The sequence below is a fragment of the Phoxinus phoxinus genome, assembly GCF_949152265.1.
Source record: "Phoxinus phoxinus genome assembly, chromosome: 3".
Taxonomy (NCBI): Eukaryota; Metazoa; Chordata; class Actinopteri; order Cypriniformes; family Leuciscidae; genus Phoxinus; species Phoxinus phoxinus.
Window position 1 is genome coordinate 4301698 of NC_136878.1, and position 21556 is coordinate 4323253.

Sequence of the window (21556 nt, forward strand, 5' to 3'; positions counted from 1 at the left end):
CCATGATCCAAAAAATTCTGAATTCTTTGATGAAAATAAAGTTAAAAAGAACAGCATTTATTCATCTTTTGTAACATTATAAAAGTATAATAAATAATGTATTATAAATAATACATGAACAATTTATGACATGCATCATGAAAATACCATGAAGTACCATTTTAATACCTTACATGAATATATTAATCATTGAGCTAAACTAAGATGTTGGTGGTATATCGGTCAATGACGCTCGCTGGAGTGAATGTGGATGTTAAAGTTCAGAAATGACTGTATGTGTGTGTGTGTGTGTGTGGGAGATATAAATACAGTCTTCTGAACATGACCTGCTCGTGGAGAAGTTGTGTGTTGTGTAATGTCAGATGTCCAGACAGCTGCGGGGGTGCGGGACGTCCTCATTTCCCCCCCGCTGAACTACTGCATGTCCACACACACAAATCTCATGCGCATCTCAAGATATGTGGCTCTGACATAACAGCACACAACGAGAAACACCGGGAACGGTCAAATAACTGACACTTCAATTCATGTAATATCATTGATCACAAACAAGCAAGCAAATAGATGTATGAATGAAATGTCATCAGTTTCACTTTCACAAGCATTAGTGCATAAGCAAAACAGAGACATATTGCTACAAACAGTTGGATTGTTAGAGGGAAGCAAATTTTGTTCCAGGATGTCCTTGTACGTGGCTTGAGTCATGAGACTGCTCTGCCCGACTGCAGCTTTAGTGAAGGACCGAGAGACACTGTGTGTTAGGCCTCGGTCTAACCATTACATGAGCAAAGCTGAAGCCTGGACTCATCAGAGAAGAACATGAATCCGCCAATAAGAAAGCGTGACTCAAGCCGTAAACAAGGTGATCCTTGTGTCCTTCTGTTCTGCAGTCACTCAGACAGGAGGACCACCAGATCCAGACCCTGTCATGATGACCAGCGCAATCTCCAGACCTGAACGCCACTGAAAACCTGGGGAATGTGATCAAGAGGAAGACGGGTGGCCACAAGCGTCGAACAGAGCCGAGCTGATTCAATCTGTGTGTCAGGAGAGGCATAAAGACACCCAAAAGCAATGTGACCGACTGGTAGAGACTGAGAGGATAAGACACATGAAAGCGGTGATTCGTGTGTGTATATAGGCCTATATAATATATTATGACATTTTTCTTTAAATGACCATTTTCATATTTTTAATTACTCTTTTTACATTTTTGAAAATAAGTCATTTCAATAACTGACTAATAAACTTTCCATTAAAGTGAAATAACTGAACCTAAACATATATAGGAGGAGCCTGATAAAAATGCTTATCTAAAAGAAAAATGTCAGATGGACTTTCTGACACTCTGACATGGACTTTGCATATGCATATATATATTATATATATATATATACACACACTGTAAAACATTTTTTTACCTCTCCAAGTCAAAATATTCTAGTGACTGGTGGTTACATCAAAAATTTTAAATTGGCCCAAGTGAAATTCTGTAAAATAAATTGAATTAATTGTTGCAATAGTCTGTTAACATTGGCTCAATGAGAAATAATATATCAGACTAATTGAAAAACTTAGATGTTATCAGTCACTAGAAAATTTTTGACTTGGGGATGTAATTTTTTTTACAGTGTATATATATATATACATATACACACACAGTATACACAGACAAAACGAAAACACTTTCCTCACACAAAGTTATATCCTTTAAAACACTAAAGTACACTAGTTGTAGGACTCTACCTTTATTGTGTTTTTGTCAGTTTAGAAAGCTCAGAACAGCTTATTCCGGTTATGGAAAAAGTACAGAGAAAATTCTGAAAAATATCTTTGTCTGCGTTTCATAGATAAACAGGTTTGGATGTACATGAGGGTGAGTAACACTAAACAGTGACAGCGCTTTCATTTTTAGGTGTACCGTGTACGACTTTGAAACTTTCCAGAAGAAACTAACACTCATGACATCTGCTCGTGCTCATGATGGCAAGGTTGTTCACGTTTGCCCTGGTCACCTAAACCCGCACTCATGAGGAGTATAAGGGCCAACAGCAGCACGGCAGCTCAAACACTGAATACTACACCGGCTCCTGGGCCGAGGAATGCTCTGGCTCTCAGCCATCAGGGCTGCTGGATTCCTTCTCACTTACTCCAAGTTTCGTCCTGATCAATTACACACATCTCACATTGCCTGCACTGCAAGTGTGTGAATTGTATAGCAAGCAAGCAGTATAAACGACACTGAATCTCAGCATCTGGGAAAACAACGCCTTTTTCAACAACAAAAAGCTTCTTTGATAGCCTACTGAAAAGACCCAAATCTTGCACACACAAAAATACAAAATTAAATTACAATAGAACTGTTGAACAGACCAAATAAAAATATTTGTATAAATATTTTAAGTTTAAAATATTTAAATTCAAAGAAGCATGTGGGATTTAGCATTATCTGTTAATTATACAACATATAAACAAAGACACTGTAATATCTCTGAAATCATAATCAATATCAGTGCTCAATACAACGCTATGTGAAAGCTAATTAATAAACTCGCGTGGCATTGCATGTATATTTGTATAATTTATACATTGCATTTAATTAACAAAATAACTTGTTAATAAAAAAATGCATAGCCTATATTAACTATATCTCCAAACATTTAAAATACAGAAAGCAATACAATATCATCTTTAAGAAATACCAGAAGTTAAAACAGTGCATTTATAGCTACTTTCAGAGATATTACAATCTCAGCCACGCAATCACTACATGACATTACAATTTACAAAACGCATATTGCCAAGCAAAATATGTCATTATTATTGCTGCTTTCATGGATATTAACAAACAACATTAAGATTACAAGTGACAGAAATGAGCTGATGGGTCGAAGTGGGATTTTGAGGCTCATGCGCGAGCGCCTGATCATACGCGCAACTTGCAACATGTACAAACACCGCGGTGACGCGCACAGGGCTGTAACCTTTCACCTTTACTAACCCGTCTTAATGAATGACGTGCACAGACTGTTCCTAATCAATACTCCATCGACCCATACATACAATTAATCAAATGAAAATTTGCTTCGCCTACCTTATAAATCTGTAGGCTACTGTATGATCCTGGATCAATGAGAAGAAATCACGTTCTGCCTCCAGTCATCCATTAAACGGGCTCAGCTGCGCATATAATCCAATATTGTGCGTATGGTTATTATCCCAGAGCGTCAAGACGATGTTATACGTTTAAAAATGTAAACACACTTGCGACAGATGTACACAAACATGGCAGAGATACATAAATATCACACTGCCAAAACAAGCGAAACATTCATGGGCAGGAAGTGTCAGGTAGGTTCCTTTGATCTAATCGACAGGTCATCTGCCCAATCACACGCGTCAAACGACGAGACAACCCCGCCCCCTACAAAGCGCTAGCCAATCGCGTTGAAGCACCGGCTCTATGTGAATTTGAAGTGGACGCGCAGGTGCATCTGAACAGTAGTGATGTCTTCCTCTATCTCCTGATGTCCTGTAATGTAACACTCTCACATTTAATCAATATTATTATAATCTTAACTAAATCACAAGCTCACAAATAAAAAAGTGTAAATTTTTATGATGCTATTTAATTGAACTTTACAGGCATTCTTTAAAGATAAAAGCAAAAGTTGTTCTCTGTGTGTGTGTGTGTGTGTGTGTGTGTGTGTGTGTGTGTGTGTGTGTGTGTGTGTGTGTGTGTGTGTGTGTGTGTGTGTGTGTGTGTGTGGTTTTTTTATCTTTCCTTTATACTTTTTCCATTATAATATATGTGTATGCAAATATATATATATTATATGTGTTTAAATATATAATATATATTACATATATTATGTATTAAAAATATATAATATATGTGTGTGTACTGTGTATAATTATTTATATATATAAAAACACAATCATGTATATATTTAAGAAAAATTGGTTATATTTATATATAAAATATATACAGTATATAAATGCAAATATTTCTTAAATATACATGAATGTGTGTGTATTTATACATAATAATTATACACAGTACACACACATATATTATGCAAACACAAACTTTTATTTTGGATGTGATTAATCGCGATTAATCTTTTGACAGCCCTAATATATATATATATATATATATATATATATACATATATATAAACATGGCACAGGAAAAGTAAATGTAAATGATCTTAATAGTTAATAGTAATCTGTATCCATGAGTTGAGACTGCCATCTACTGTCCGACACCTGAAATTAAAAAGCATTGCAACTCAAATACAAAATGAATAATAATTGTGGACACAATAGTTCTCTGTGCAAGAAAACAGGATTTCCAGTACAAATAAAACATTTATTGCTAAACACATTTTTGTACAAATCTCACAAAGTTTCACAAAGTTCTTCTATAAGAAGAAAACACAACAGAAGCGTAAGTGGGAAATGAAGCCGCCCGGAAGGAAACCTTTTGTGATTATTACAGATTATGACAATCCTGTTGAGGTAGTGATCCATCCAACATCATAAAGCCTTGCCTAATGATTACGAAAATTTGGTCACTGGAGAATATATATTTTTATATAACCGTTTCCAATTAATAACTCAAAAAAGTTGAACAAACCCAACATATAATCATATACATTTTTCCCAGATTACATAAAAAGCCATATAATTCTGTCAATAAAAGATCGGGTTAATTTTTTCTCCACATATATGTCCCGTCTTGACTGACTTTACCAACGATAAAAGATGATCCTAATGTTACTGATTGTTTAATTCTATATGACGGCCATATTTTCACCTGCGAGGAAAAACCTTTACATGTTGTTTCTGCCTGTATGATTGTCACTTGTTTGTTCTGTTTGAGGCATATAGAAATTTGCACATTCATAATAAAAACAAAAAAACAATTCAAACACTATTTACATACTGCAAATGAACAAAATCAAATGACAATTGCCACAAAAAAAAATAATGTTTGAAATGTTCTTAAGAGTGTTATACCATCATATAACACTTGCAGGTATAATTCAATCCTCTAAGAAAAGCCCTATTTATTATATCTAAAACTATATTAAAATGAGCTAACATGTTGGAGCTAACATGTTGTTCTAATCCATGCTCATTTGTGTGTTAAAACTACTAAATACCACAGCATCTGAGGTATTGGTGTAACAGTTCAATCACAAACAGACCGAAATACCAAACCACTGAAAACCAGACATCCATCATGGCACGTTCTGTACATTAGATTATTAAAACAATACAAGAAAACACCCGACTGCTTCTGTTCTACAGCCCTTTCGAAAGTCGCCACTTTGCTTTTTGTGCTCTTTTGATGTCGCATGAAATGTTTTTGTGAAGTTAAAACAATAAAGATGTGTTCTCAGTTTCATTTCACTGATATCTGATATTTACAAGTGGCTGTGTTTGATTTTTCACTCTTAAATCCACTTCAGTGTACTGTAAATACAGACGAAAAAAAAAAAAAAAAAAATCATGTCCTGATCATATTTCACCCCCAAAAGAAAATAATAATTAACAGCAAAACAATAAAAAGTGATATTTTGCATAAAGACAATTAACTACCGTTGAAAAAGATAACCCTGTATTACAGTAATGAGAATATAATGAGAATTCTCATTTAGAATGCTGAGAATTCCAAACTAACTAAACCGTAAAACATCTAAAGGAATTGGATGCAAAATAGAACTTTTTTTGTTTATGAAATATGACCTGGGCGTGTTTTTTTTTGTGAGATTCACTCATACAGAGACAAACATTTATAATATTTTACAATTATGGCACATTATAAAACTGAAAATGAACATCGCACACAGGAACACTGTTTGCAGGAGGAGATGAAAATGTCAATGCCGTTTATGCCGCATTATGTACGATTTGATTTGACTTTTTCCCTTTCCTAAATCCTCCTAATAAATCTGTTGACTTTTGGAGCATAACATGGATTAGAACGGATTATGATCTGAAACAACCGCTGTTCTCTGTCAAATCCTATTTGGAGCGCTCTAGCTACAGCTGAGCAGTGAAACTATAGAGATCAGCAACTGAGTTAATGCCGAAACACAGAATCCAGCGCGCATGAAATCCTGCACTGGAGAATAGCACTATTTACACCAGATAAACACCTTGTTAAAATTTAGTACAAGTCCAAAGCGCTTAGCGAGGCGTATATAACCTGATATTACGACAGCATTCAAGGCTCTTGTGTCTGTGGTAGAATATGGTCATATTTATTCCGTCTGATATAATAACAACAGGAAATAATAGTCAACAGGAAATTTCACTTTAATGACATCTATTAAGAAAGTAAAAAGGGTCCATTTTGATTTAATGTTGCTTTAAATCATTCCATGAGGAGAGACTATAGGTTTTCTGAGGGACACTAGCGACCAAAAGTATGGAATTTTTATGATTTTTGTAATGTTTTCAAAAGAAGTTTATTATGCTGACCAAGGCTCCATGATCAAACATACAGTAGAAACACAAATATTTTTAAATATTACTAATAACTTCTTTTCACTGAAATATATTAAAATGTAATGTATTCCTGTGATCAAAGCTGAATTTTCAGCAGTTGAAGTTTGTGTATGTGTGTGTGTGTCAGCATCATTACTCCAGTTGCAGTGTGTGTGTGTGTGTGTGTGTGTGTGTGTGTGTGTGTGTGTGTGTGTGTGTGTGTGTGTGTGTGTGTGTGTGTGTGTGTGTGTCAGCATCATTACTCCAGTTGCAGTTGTGTGTGTGTGTGTGTGTGTGTCAGCATCATTACTCCAGTCTTCAGTGTCACATGATCCTTCAGAAATCATTCTAATATTCTGATTTGCTGCTCAAGTATGATCAATTAGTGGTGCTCAATTATTAATTAGGATTCTTGTTAAAGTTTTTGCTGATTAATACTTTTATGGTGACGATGATGCATTTTTTTCAAGATTCCTAGACTCGAGTTAAAAGTTTTTGCATTTATTTTTTAAATTGAATTTTTTTGTAACATTATAAATGTCACTTTTGATTAATTTAATGCATCCTTGCTGAATAAAAACATAAATTTCTTACTTACAAAGAGTAGTGTGTATCACGACGAACTCCACAAAAATATGGAGCAGCACAACTGTCTTCAACATTGATATTAAGAAATGTTTCTTGAGCAGCAAATCATCATATTAGAATGATTTCATATCCTATTTTCTCATTTTAATTTCTTAATAATAAATTGCATTTTAAAACAGATTTAAAATTGTACAAATATTTTTGAACAAAATACAGCCTTGCTGTGAAGAAGAGACTTCTTTTTAAAGCATTGCAAAAACGTATTTATTCCAAACCTTAGACCGACCCCTGACTAAATGAACTATATTGAACTCCCAGAGGTTCTTGTACAAAATAAAAGATCAATTTTGATCAATTTAATGCATCCTTGCTGAATAAAAACATTAATTTCTTACTTATGGTACTACAAAGAGTAGTGTGTATCACGACGAACTCCACAAAAATATGGAGCAGCACAACTGTTTTCAACATTGATAATAAGAAATGTTTCTTGAGCAGCAAATCAGCATATTATAATGATTTCATATCCTATTTTCTCATTTTAATTTCTGAATATTCAACAATATTATTGATCTGACTGTACTGACAGTGTTGTATGAGAACTGAACTTAGCTGGACGATGACATGATTCTCACAGAGCTGCTTTATAGATGAAATAAACAAATGTAATAATTGATGATCTGAATCAACACTGAACTGACTTCAGCCGAACAACAGCCGTAATGCATGATTGTATAAAGCGCTATAGAAATGATGGTGACTTGATTTCTGAAGGATCATGTGACACTGAACACTGGAGTAATGATGCTGAAAATACAGCTTTGATCACAGGAATAAATTACATTTTAAAACAGATTTGACAGTTCTTTAAAATTTTACAAATATTTTTGAACAAAATACAGCCTTGCTGAGAAGAAGAGACTTCTTTTAAAAGCATTGCAAAAACGTATTTATTCCAAACCTTTGACCGACCCCTGACTAAATGAACTAAATTGAACTCCCAGAGGTTCTTGTACAAAATAAAAGCCAAAAAATACTAAATGTCCTACTGTATACAGCAGCTAATTTGGCATTCTGGTAAAGGACGCTTCCCCGCTGAGGTTTCTCCACGGCCGCTCCACTAGCAGATCTGCGAGGCGCGCCGGCTCTGCTGGGCTCGTGCACAGGTGGAGGTGTGGCGGTTGAAGCTGTCTCTCCACATGAAGCGTTTCGAGCACAGGCTGCACTCGTACGGTTTAATGCCCGTGTGGATCTTCATGTGGCCCACCAGGTGATGCTTCATTTTGAAGCTTTTCCCGCAGACGGCGCACCCGAACGGCCTCAGACCCAGATGCATGCTCATGTGGCGGTCCCTCTGGCTTTTGTGCGTAAAACTTTTGCCACATTGACACGGGTAGAGCTTATAAACCACCGAGGCGAACCCTGAGTGAGAGGTTTGCTCCTTTAGGCCACCGTCCGCAGCGGCCTCATCTTGAGAAGAAGCATCCGCACTTCCTTCCAGCTGCAGTTCATCCTTGGACGGCGGGTTGGAGAGCTCGTCTCCGGCTTGCGAAAAACCCTCCATGGAGGATCCGTAGAAGTCCGAGGGCTCTTCGAAAGTGCGATCTTGATCCAAACACTCCACCAGTTTCTCATCAAAGCAATCCTCCGCTGCGTTTGGATTGTGACCGCTCTCATCCGAGTCGTTTGCGGTGTGTTCAAACAGGCACGCCTCTCGATTCTGCCGCTCTGCTTTTATATGCACCTTCTTTCTGTGTCCCATAATGCTCGGCGGCACATAGGCAGGTCTCGAGCACTGGTTTTCCATTGCATCCGACCCGTTCTCGCTGCTCGGATCATCTGGAGACGAGCAGCCGGCACTTTCCAACGCTCCTGTTCCCAAAGCGGGAATCGAAAGGCCGTCGTCGGCTAGATCTTCCGCTTGACTCGCGGTCTGGACGTTGTCTTCGTTATCGGTGGCATAACCGTCTCCTCTCGGAGATGATCCGTGGTTGAAATTCCCAACGCTGCTGCTTTTCTTATTCCCAACTTCTAAAAGCTCAGTGCATTTGTCCACCACGTGCCACATTTGCAGGAAGCTAGCCGCCGTGAGGAAGGCCACCACCTCTCCGGACGGCACAGATAGCGCTCCGGTGTAACACGACAAGAGAAGCTGCTCGAAAACACACGGATGCATGACGTCCGGCAACACCACGCGAGCGCTGTTCTTCAGGAGCACCTGATCGCAGAAGTACGGGGAGCTGGCGGCCAGAACCGCGCGGTGAGCACGAAACTGATGGCCGCCGATGGACACGATGAGGTCGCACAGCTGTCCCCTCTGCCGCTGCTGGTTCAGTTTCTTCAGGAGGGAGCAGGAAAAATCCGGGAACTCCACGTGGAAGGAGTTTGCGTCAGTCTCCATGGTTGTGTAGAAGTTAAACGCTCTAAGAAGAAGGCAGGACAGGTTAGTGTTGCTCAAAACCATCAATACTTACACAGCATGGTTGTTCTGGAAGGGTTAAAAAGCAATGTTACTTGCAAATTACAAAATGCAAATAATCGTATTGTGCACATTCAGGAAAGAAAAATACATAGGTTTCATTGTCCAGACAAACTCTGTATTTTTGGTGCCAATATATCACTTGGTTATATAGCAAATATTAATATATTGTTTAATTTTGTCGGTAACTATGGTTTCCATGTCAACATTTTTTGTTAAGAATTCTTTTGTCATATGGTGAGATGTAAATTAGGACTATAAATATAAGATTACAAAATCCACAGTGACATTATTTCTGGTGTCAAAATCCTACACATGAAGAGATGAATATTAAGATGAAATAAAATCATGAAAATAGATCTATGTTTGTATTCGAAAAAAAACTGTTTTATGATCTTTTAAACTCGTGAACTGTCAAAATTCACACCTCTACATTGGAGATCAGGCTAACCTGCTATACTGTTAGCATATCAAGAGACTTTATGGATGTTCACAGGCGACAGAGACATTGTTGTTCATGAAAAAGACGCGTACATGTTTGTACAGTTTTCTGCCTCACTCGCGATGTAATAAAAATGTCCGTCTTACCGTTTTCTGCATCACTTTATTCCGGTTTTCTGAAAGCTAGCCTGTCACCTCTCTCTCTTCCGAGAGCCAGAGCGCGCTGCGTGTCGCCTACGTCATCACGCACAGTCGCGTGGCGCAGGAAGAAATGTAAACAAACACGCCTACTTTCCGATGGGTGCCAGATTGACCTTTTTTCCAGAATAGAATAGAATAGAATAGAATAGAATAGAATAGAATAGAATAGAATAGAAAATTACAATAGAAAATAGAAAATAGAAAATAGAAAATAGAAAATAGAAAATAGAGAATAGAGAATAGAGAATAGAATAGAATACAATAGAATAGAATACAATAGAATAGAATTATTAATTAAATTAATTTTAAATTAAATTAAAAGAAAAGAAACGAAGAGAAAAGAAAAAAGAAAAGAAAAGAAAAGAAAAGGAAAAATAAAATGAGAAAAAAAATATATTGATAAAATAACATTTCAATTTAAATAATAAAATAAAACCAAATAAAATAAAATAAAATAAAATAAAATAAAATAAAATAAAATAGAATAGAATAGAAAATTACAATAGAGAATAGAATAGAATAGAATAGAATAGAATAGAATAGAATAGAATAGAAAATGTAATTAAATTAAATTAAATTAAAAGAAAAAAAAAGAAAAGAAAAGAAAAAAGAAAAGAAAAGAAAAGAAAAGCAAAAATAAAATGAGAAAAAAATATATATTGATAAAATAACATTTCAATTTAAATAATAAAATGAAACCAAATAAAATAAAATAAAATAAATTAAATAAATTAAAACAAAATAAAATAAAATGAGAAAACAAAACAAAAACAAAACATAATAAAAGAAAATAAAAAAGAAAAGGAAATAAAAGAAAAGAAAAACTGTTGTTAGAATAGGCTACGTTATGGTCATAATTGCAGACATAATATTTGCAAAGTATCAATACAAATATTATTTTATTTCAAAGTAAGTTCTTAAATAATGCAACGAGAAGTAAAGAAAGAAACATTCAATATCTTGGGCCAAACGTCGAATAAATGTCAAGTAAAAGGCATAAACTGATTTTAAATGTCAGGCATCTTTGTGTTTTCATTCCTGAGGGGCTTCAGTGGGATCTACTTTACAGATATCAACCACAGCAGGCCAATGTTTTCGGGCTTTGGCTAGTGTGATCCTAATAATAGGAAAAATTCATTCATGTATTTTTAAAAATTGCTCAGCAGGTGGCGCTATAGGATAAGCGTAGCAACAGAGCACTTTGGCCCAAACTTGATATCTCACAAAGAAGAACAGTTTCTTAAATGCATCATTGATCAAGTGTTTGATCAATTTAAGTTGACTTAAAATGTATCATTAGTATGTAACACAATGTTACTAGCATGTTTATAAATAGTGAGCTTACTAATGGACTCTATAGGATGATTTAAGCTGAATACCCAAACAAGCAAACATTAAAACAATACAAAAATAGACCAGTGTACAATTACACATTATGGAAACAAAACCCTTGTTTAAAAATGATGGCAATTTCGAAATGATATGAAATAGTTGCACTATTAAAGAGACTAGCAGTCGTTGTTCTGTAGTGAAGAGAGTCTTTGTCACGTTGAGCTGAACGCTTGATCAGTCATTCCTGCAGTCACAGGTGCAAAGATCAGAGGATCCAGAGATCTTCCACACACAAAAGCCATCTGGCCATCATGTCATCCATCCATCCATCTATCGGCTGTATAATATGGGAGCTTGAAGAGTGATTGAAACTGAAAATATAACTAGAAATACCAAGGTTTGCTATACTGTACATAAAAAGTATTTGTTAAACATGAATGCTCAGTTCATTATATTCATATCATGTTTTTGCATGAATATCAATGCATGTAATCAGTGTTATTGTTGAAACAGCTTGATGTATGCTTTACCAAACTAACAAAATACACAGAATAATTCATTTGCTCTGTCCATGTTGACTTTCAGCATCACTGCAGCTCTTATGAAATATATATGTTGTCGTATAATATTGCCCAGCTGTCAGAGTGTAACTGAGCTCATTTTGCTCACGATTGAGTCACCTGATAATGTTATCATCATTCACACAGACAGTATGAATATTATTCAGTTACCCTCATATATACTGAATCTTTCTGGAATGACGATAAATGTGGCTATTTATTAGCCTATAATCTGATGTACACCTCATATGTTCATATAGCACACATAACTGCTGCTATTAATAACATTGTGGGGTGGTTTTAATATTATTTGCATAGAGAGGCACATTTTTCTCTTAGACAACAGTGCGATTATGAAGAACAATTGGAGAACGGCTGCTTGTCAAAATTGTCATGTGCTCAGTGCTGGTTTACTATCATTAATATACTATTATAGTTTTGTTAATGTTTAGAATTAGATTCTATTTTTTTTCTATTTTACTTTAAGCATTTTCTGTCATTTTGTTGTTTTTTATGTCTAAAAATATGTCTATATATAATTTATTCATTTTTATTTAGTTATTTTACTACTTCAACTGAAAATCTAAATTTAAGTTTTTTAGCATTTAGTATGAATATGCTAGATTTAAGATTATGAAGCTGGTGTGTTCAAAAACAATGACAAAATTGGCATTTAGGAGATATAAGCATTCAAAACTCACAGTCTCTCACTTCTGCTAAAATGGATCATGGATTTTTATGACATCACCGTGGACTTCACAGCTTCTCATCAGATCTTCTGTCCAATCAAATGCTCACTACACTCTAAAAAAATGCTGGGTTGTTTCCACCCAATTTTGGGTAAAATATGGACAAACCCAGCTGTTGGGTTACATTTTTACATTACATTTTTAACCCAACGTTTGGGTTTGTCCATATTTTACCCAAAATTGGGTTGAAACAACCCCGCATTTTTTATAGTGTAGAATCTAAAGCTCCGCCCCGATGCTATAACTATATACCTGGCCAAAGCGACCATTGACACATCACGGACGGAGCAATATGGGTTGGAGATTTGAGTTTGGTTGATCAAACGCTCAAGATTTATTACGTTTTGATGAAATGGCTAGAATTTATTCACACCTCTACTATTGAATCCAACATATCATCAGCGCTCGGATTCGCTTCCATGGTGCTGTCAAGTACGACTACCAGTCTGTAAGATAAACTAAACGCTATTGGCTATTTGAAAAGGGGGAGGAGCCATTCAATATGTCCCGCCTTAGCTTCCTGTTTCAATTACAGAATTACGTCAACGCTGCGTGTTCCAAGGCACTTCAGTGGGCCTTTAAGCTAAATTAAAATGAGGAATTATTTTAAAAGGGTGGTATAATCCCTTTTTCACAAGATGTAAAATAAGTCTCTGATGTCCCCAGAGTGTGTGTGAAGTTTTAGCTCAAAACACCCCACAGATATTTTTATATAGCATGTTAAAATTGTCACTTTTTGAGGGTGAGCTAAAATGCACTGTTTTGTCCCTTTAAATGCAAATGAGCGGCTGCTCCCGGCACAGGGGGCGGAGCTTCAACAGCTTGCACTCACATGCACTAAACATTTCTAAAACTTTTAGCCTTTTATGTTCAAACCGGAGTCAGACAACGATGGAGAGACTCAAGAAGAAGTGACAACATGTAGAAGCAACAGGACATTTCTGAATGGTTAGTTGATGAATTTATGTAGATTATGTGTAGTTATCTTCTAGTTATTGATTAGCATATTCTGTCTTGATAATCTATAAATCGCGTTCCCGGGGGCGGGTTTATGTAAATTTTAGGGTTAGTAATGTCACTAATCCGGTAAGAATGTTGTGTAGTTCCTACCAGCCGTTTGAAAAGCTATTTCTTTAAAAGCAAATATCTTCCTTTGCTTTGAACTTTGAGTGTTGTAACTTTGCAGATGTTGTTTATGATCAAACAGCAACATTACACACTAACTAGAGTTAAAATAGTTAAATCATAATCAACCACCCCTTTAATGGTTTTGGTTTTAGTTAATGGTAATAACCATATGATCAATGTTTGCAAAAATATGATCAATGTTTGCAAAAATATGATCAATGTTTGTATCATATATACAATCAATATATATCATATATATATGATCAATGTTTATGAAAACATTCTACATTGCTTTTCTCATCAAAATAAGATAAGCAATTTTCAACTTTTTTTATTAGTTATACAATATTTTTTAAGACCATTGTCCATTTTAAGTTCATTATACTTAAAAATGGAAGGCATCAAACTTTTTTAATTTTTATTATTTTTTTACAGTGTATACATCAACTATTTCCTTGTGTTATTTCTGCTTTAAGGAGTTTTAGGAGAAATATCTGAGGCAAAGTTGATGCTTCAGTTAAGCCTCTTGAGTTACAAAAGAACAACCACAAGCAATAAACTTTTTCTCTGGGGAAGCCGGAGTCAGTCTATAGATTGTCAGAGTTGGTTTAAAGATTAATATTATTCCAACTTTAACCTTCGCTGAAGCTCAATAGCCGTAAAACAATAAAAATCCCTTCCTTCAACTGTAAGAATGAGAGTGCAGAGGTTTGATTGGGTCGTGCAGGAAAAAAGATCCAGCTTCTGTCCATCACTCCACACCTTCAGCAGAAAATCAATGTGCCATTACATATCGCACTGAATCAATATTTTGATGGACACACTATCAAGGCGAGCGGTGACAGAAAACTCAATGGGGTTTATTATAGATCTCAGGAAGGCACAATGGTGTATGATTATATTCCTACCGGCAATCTCACCGATACTGACAGACAGCGACTGAAGCACAAAACATGGCATAACTCCGGAGAGACCTTGCCAACACTTAGCGTGCACAGTCCTCCAAACTGCTCACGCTAGATCATACTGACCCTTGGTTTGCTTCGCTGGCCAATGAATTGCTCAAACACCATTTTATGGAGCATTAAAGGGATAGTTCACCCAAAAAATTAAAATGTTGTCATCAATTACTCACCCCTCATGCCGTTCCGAACACATTGGACTTTCCTTCATCTTTGTGATTAAATCTAATCAATTTCTGTCCCTCCTTTAACACCTGCACGCAACTACCCCTTTGACGCTTCAAAAACACGAGAATGATCCTCATTGGTTCTTGCTGAAGCTCAAACGTGTTGCGTAACACGAGAATGATCCTCATTGGTTCTTGCTGAAGCTCAAACGTGCTGCGTAACACGAGAATGATCCTCATTGGTTCTTGCTGAAGCTCAAACGTGTTGCGTAACACGAGAATGATCCTCATTGGTTCTTGCTGAAGCTCAAACGTGCTGCGTAACACGAGAATGATCCTCATTGGTTCTTGCAGAAGCTCAAACGTGTTGCGTAACACATGAATGATCCTCATTGGTTCTTGCTGAAGCTCAAACGTGTTGCGTAACACATGAATGATCCTCATTGGTTCTTGCTGAAGCTCAAACGTGTTGCGTAACACGAGAATGATCCTCATTGGTTCTTGCTGAAGCTCAAACGTGTTGCGTAACACGAGAATGATCCTCATTGGTTCTTGCAGAAACTCAAACGTGATGCGTAACACAAGAATGATCCTCATTGGTTCTTGCAGAAGCTCAAACGTGCTGCGTAACACGAGAATGATCCTCATTGGTTCTTGCAGAAACTCAAACGTGATGCGTAACACGAGAATGATCCTCATTGGTTCTTGCAGAAACTCAAACGTGATGCGTAACACGAGAATGATCCTCATTGGTTCTTGCAGAAACTCAAACGTGATGCGTAACACAAGAATGATCCTCATTGGTTCTTGCAGAAGCTCAAACGTGATGCGTAACACAAGAATGATCCTCATTGGTTCTTGCAGAAGCTCAAACGTGTTGCGTAACACGAGAATGATCCTCATTGGTTCTTGCAGAAGCTCAAACGTGTTGCGTAACACAAGAATGATCCTCATTGGTTCTTGCAGAAACTCAAACGTGATGCGTAACACGAGAATGAACCTCATTGGTTCTTGCAGAAACTCAAACGTGTTGCGTAACACGAGAATGAACCTCATTGGTTCTTGCTGAAGCTCAAACGTGCTGCGTAACACAAGAATGATCCTCATTGGTTCTTGCAGAAACTCAAACGTGATGCGTAACACGAGAATGATCCTCATTGGTTCTTGCTGAAGCTCAAACGTGATGCGTAACACGAGAATGATCCTCATTGGTTCTTGCTGAAGCTCAAACGTGATGCGTAACACGAGAATGAACCTCATTGGTTCTTGCAGAAACTCAAACGTGCTGCGTAACACGAGAATGAACCTCATTGGTTCTTGCAGAAACTCAAACGTGTTGCGTAACACGAGAATGATCCTCATTGGTTCTTGCTGAAGCTCAAACGTGATGCGTAACACGAGAATGATCCTCATTGGTTCTTGCTGAAGCTCAAACGTGCTGCGTAACACGAGAATAAACCTCATTGGTTCTTGCAGAAACTCAAACGTGCTGCGTAACACGAGAATGATCCTCATTGGTTCTTGCTGAAGCTCAAACGTGATGCGTAACACGAGAATGATCCTCATTGGTTCTTGCAGAAACTCAAACGTGCTGCGTAACACGAGAATAAACCTCATTGGTTCTTGCAGAAACTCAAACGTGATGCGTAACACGAGAATGAACCTCATTGGTTCTTGCTGAAGCTCAAACGTGATGCGTAACACGAGAATGATCCTCATTGGTTCTTGCAGAAACTCAAACGTGATGCGTAACACGAGAATAAACCTCATTGGTTCTTGCAGAAACTCAAACGTGATGCGTAACACGAGAATGAACCTCATTGGTTCTTGCTGAAGCTCAAACGTGATGCGTAACACGAGAATAAACCTCATTGGTTCTTGCAGAAACTCAAACGTGATGCGTAACACGAGAATGAACCTCATTGGTTCTTGCTGAAGCTCAAACGTGATGCGTAACACGAGAATGAACCTCATTGGTTCTTGCAGAAACTCAAACGTGTTGCGTAACACGAGAATGAACCTCATTGGTTCTTGCAGAAACTCAAACGTGATGCGTAACACGAGAATGAACCTCATTGGTTCTTGCAGAAACTCAAACGTGCTGCGTAACACGAGAATGAACCTCATTGGTTCTTGCAGAAACTCAAACGTGTTGCGTAACACGAGAATGAACCTCATTGGTTCTTGCTGAAGCTCAAACGTGATGCGTAACACGAGAATGAACCTCATTGGTTCTTGCAGAAACTCAAACGTGTTGCGTAACACGAGAATGAACCTCATTGGTTCTTGCTGAAGCTCAAACGTGCTGCGTAACACGAGAATGAACCTCATTGGTTCTTGCTGAAGCTCAAACGTGCTGCGTAACACGAGAATGAACCTCATTGGTTCTTGCAGAAACTCAAACGTGTTGCGTAACACGAGAATGAACCTCATTGGTTCTTGCAGAAGCTCAAACGTGCTGCGTAACACGAGAATGAACCTCATTGGTTCTTGCTGAAGCTCAAACGTGCTGCGTAACACAAGAATGATCCTCATTGGTTCTTGCAGAAGCTCAAACGTGATGCGTAACACGAGAATGATCCTCATTGGTTCTTGCTGAAGCTCAAACGTGATGCGTAACACGAGAATGATCCTCATTGGTTCTTGCTGAAGCTCAAACGTGATGCGTAACACGAGAATGAACCTCATTGGTTCTTGCAGAAACTCAAACGTGATGCGTAACACGAGAATGAACCTCATTGGTTCTTGCTGAAGCTCAAACGTGATGCGTAACACGAGAATAAACCTCATTGGTTCTTGAAAAAACTCAAACGTGTTGCGTAACACGAGAATGAACCTCATTGGTTCTTGCAGAAACTCAAACGTGTTGCGTAACACGAGAATGAACCTCATTGGTTCTTGCAGAAACTCAAACGTGTTGCGTAACACGAGAATGAACCTCATTGGTTCTTGCTGAAGCTCAAACGTGTTGCGTAACACGAGAATGATCCTCATTGGTTCTTGCAGAAACTCAAACGTGTTGCGTAACACGAGAATGAACCTCATTGGTTCTTGCAGAAGCTCAAACGTGCTGCGTAACACGAGAATGATCCTCATTGGTTCTTGCAGAAACTCAAACGTGTTGCGTAACACGAGAATGATCCTCATTGGTTCTTGCAGAAGCTCAAACGTGCTGCGTAACACGAGAATGATCCTCATTGGTTCTTGCAGAAACTCAAACGTGTTGCGTAACACGAGAATGATCCTCATTGGTTCTTGCAGAAGCTCAAACGTGTTGCGTAACACGAGAATGATCCTCATTGGTTCTTGCAGAAACTCAAACGTGTTGCGTAACACGAGAATGATCCTCATTGGTTCTTGCAGAAGCTCAAACGTGTTGCGTAACACGAGAATGATCCTCATTGGTTCTTGCAGAAACTCAAACGTGTTGCGTAACACGAGAATGAACCTCATTGGTTCTTGCAGAAGCTCAAACGTGCTGCGTAACACGAGAATGATCCTCATTGGTTCTTGCAGAAGCTCAAACGTGTTGCGTAACACGAGAATGAACCTCATTGGTTCTTGCAGAAGCTCAAACGTGCTGCGTAACACGAGAATGAACCTCATTGGTTCTTGCTGAAGCTCAAACGTGCTGCGTAACATGAGAATGATCCTCATTGGTTCTTGCAGAAACTCAAACGTGCAGCGTAACACGAGAATGATCCTCATTGGTTCTTGCAGAAGCTCAAACGTGTTGTGTAACACGAGAATGAACCTCATTGGTTCTTGCTGAAGCTCAAACGTGCTGCGTAACATGAGAATGATCCTCATTGGTTCTTGCAGAAACTCAAACGTGCTGCGTAACACAAGAATGATCCTCATTGGTTCTTGCTGAAGCTCAAACGTGTTGTGTAACACGAGAATGAACCTCATTGGTTCTTGCTGAAGCTCAAACGTGATGCGTAACATGAGAATGAACCTCATTGGTTCTTGCAGAAACTCAAACGTGATGCGTAACACGAGAATGACATTGAATGACATTTTATGTTCCATCATAAAAAATCCGCTATTTTTAATTTTCCCAAATAAAACACTTTTTTGAAGTCCTCCTAGATTGTTGGTCTGATTTCCATCAATATCGGCTCAGATCATCTTCAGATCATGCTGGCAAAAAAAAAAAAAGCTTTTTGATTGACCAAACCATTCTCGAATAATCTATCTGCAAATTCCATGGCATTCTGCCAATCTGATTCTGAGGCTGCATCTCTATAATCACTTTAAATCTTGAATTGCTCTCAGCAATGCTTGCATTACTCATTGTGCTTTATTTTGTTTTGTTCTCTTCTGTTGTTCTTTACTTTTTTTTTGCTTTTTTGGGGGGGGGGGGAACAAGAACATAAGTTGCCAGACATCACATTTATTCCATAATCATATCAAACATTAATTTTCTCCATTTATTCTCCAAAAATGTTTTTCATTGTTTGGTCTTTTTTTTCTTTCTTTTTTTTTTTCATTTGTACTGTTTGGACAATCCGGTGGCCACATATTGACTTACATAATTTCCACCATCATTACATTAAAACCACCAAAAGATGGACTCCGCATGCCACGACAGCGCAGGTGAGACAGAGCCGTTCTTGCCCAGCCGAGCGCAGATCAAACCCCCGCCGTGGAGGAGGGCAGTCACCTGTGTCCACCTGCGGCTCTGGAATCAATAAGTCTGTCATCCCCGCTGATATTGGCCGCAGTAATAGCGCCGGGCGATTAGGGCCACTTCCCTGGGTATTAACTGCATCTCTCATCCTCAGAGACCCGAGCCAAGCCGTGGAGAACAAAAGTCTGTTTGATAAGACCCAGGCCTTGTCTCACGTGAGCTCGAGGTGGAGCAGAACTCAGAACGACGGAGGGAACTTAGATTGAAACCTACCAGCTATACTTCATAGAGTTCAGGTTTGAGCTTCACAAATGCTGTTGTAAGAGGAGACTGTCCTGTGAGCAAGAATTTTTTTCTTTCTTTATTTGTGCAAAAGCTTCGGGAAGGACGGTTGGAAAAATGTGCCTGTGGGGACATTTCGGGAAAATTATTTTACATTGCTTCACCGTAAAAACAACAAGAGTGTTATAAAAATTGTATAAGTATATTATATATAGTATAAAACAATGATTAGCTACTGGAGTATGTTTTACAAGAAAATAGCCAACTACCTCTTTAAGGTTTTACATTTGACTTTCAGATTCAGATTCATTTTATTTAAACAGGGACAATGCACAAATGAACATTAACCTTGTATCAAAACAAAGAGAGATGCATTGTGCCAGGTTATAGCACAAGTGCTATTTTCCGCCCGTAGTCAATAAGACAAAATTTCATACAAGTAAAATACAAAACATTAAAATATACAATTTTACAACTACAATCACACTTAATTTACAATTAGTACAATACTGACTTGTGTTACCATTTCTTTGTAATTATTTACTTTTCAATGTTAGTGGCGCCAAAATCCCGTTCAGAACGATGAACGTGAATCTGCAAAGTTTTTTTACAGTTCTTGTAAGTATAGCTTCAGTTTGGAAATGAAATATGCGATGAAATCTAACCGATAGTGTTAACAAAAGCAAATATGAGATAGAAATGCATGCTCAAGCAACCATATCAAGTCTTTGTGCTGTTTATCGTGACTATTAATCGTCGCGTGACTCATGCAAATGCAATTCTGTTGCACATGAGCTACTGAGCAAGTTTACTATATGGCATAAATTCAACATATGCTGATTATGTGGTGCAAATCTTAAAATGTATTAGTAAAAAAAAATGCATGTTAAAATCACGCGCTTTGGTAAAAACATTTGAGGTCAGAATAACATCGTTTGTGCAAGAAAAACAAGTCTTCATCAGTCCATAATCTGTATGTGAAAGGGAATAAACATGTAAGAAGAATCCATTGTTCACCTGGAGCAGATCTAGAAAGATATTTGGATCTGCAGATCCCTGGATGGAGAAGACTAGAGACAGGAACATCTGCTGGGATCTAGAGAGGCCCAGCTGGATCTGCACTCACGGATTTGCACTTAAAGATGAAGATCTGAGGTCATGGGAAAGAAACATGCATTCACCTGTGAACTCAGAATCAAATGCTGGCATATACATGTATACTGTGTATGAGCATGATAGCATACATGAGCAAACAGATACAAATATACTTTTTGTTTCAATCAAAAACCCGCCCGTTATAACCCAAAAGCACCTGATGATGATTAGAAAGACGACAGAATCCTGAAAAAAATGATCATGGTTTCCACAAAAATATGAAGCAGCACAACTGTTTATACATTAATAATCAGAAATGTTCAAATCAACATATTACAATGATTTCTGAAGGATCGTGTGACACTGAAGACTGGAGTAATGATGCTGAAATTTTACATTTTACATAGAAAATGTCAAATAGAAAACAGTTATTTTGATTTG

The 21556-nt window shown here is 37.5% G+C and overlaps 2 protein-coding genes across 2 annotated transcripts in view; both read right to left on the bottom strand.

Moving 5' to 3' along the window:
• Positions 1-3386, bottom strand: part of LOC306996105 (ras-specific guanine nucleotide-releasing factor RalGPS1-like) — a 121288-nt gene extending 117902 nt beyond the window's left edge. Inside the window, exon 1 of the mRNA XM_079608235.1 lies at positions 3095-3386. The gene's annotated coding sequence lies outside the window, so the exon portion shown is untranslated. The remainder of the gene's footprint in view (positions 1-3094) is intronic.
• A 3292-nt stretch (positions 3387-6678) lies between these two features.
• Positions 6679-10291, bottom strand: zbtb43 (zinc finger and BTB domain containing 43). The gene is made up of 2 exons (XM_079606294.1): positions 10154-10291; positions 6679-9509 (listed from the first exon to the last, which is right to left on the bottom strand). Exon 2 carries the CDS (start codon positions 9485-9487, stop codon positions 8207-8209), a length of 1281 nt encoding a protein of 426 aa, XP_079462420.1. The 5' UTR covers positions 9488-9509; positions 10154-10291; the 3' UTR covers positions 6679-8206.
• Positions 10292-21556: the final 11265 nt, after the last annotated feature.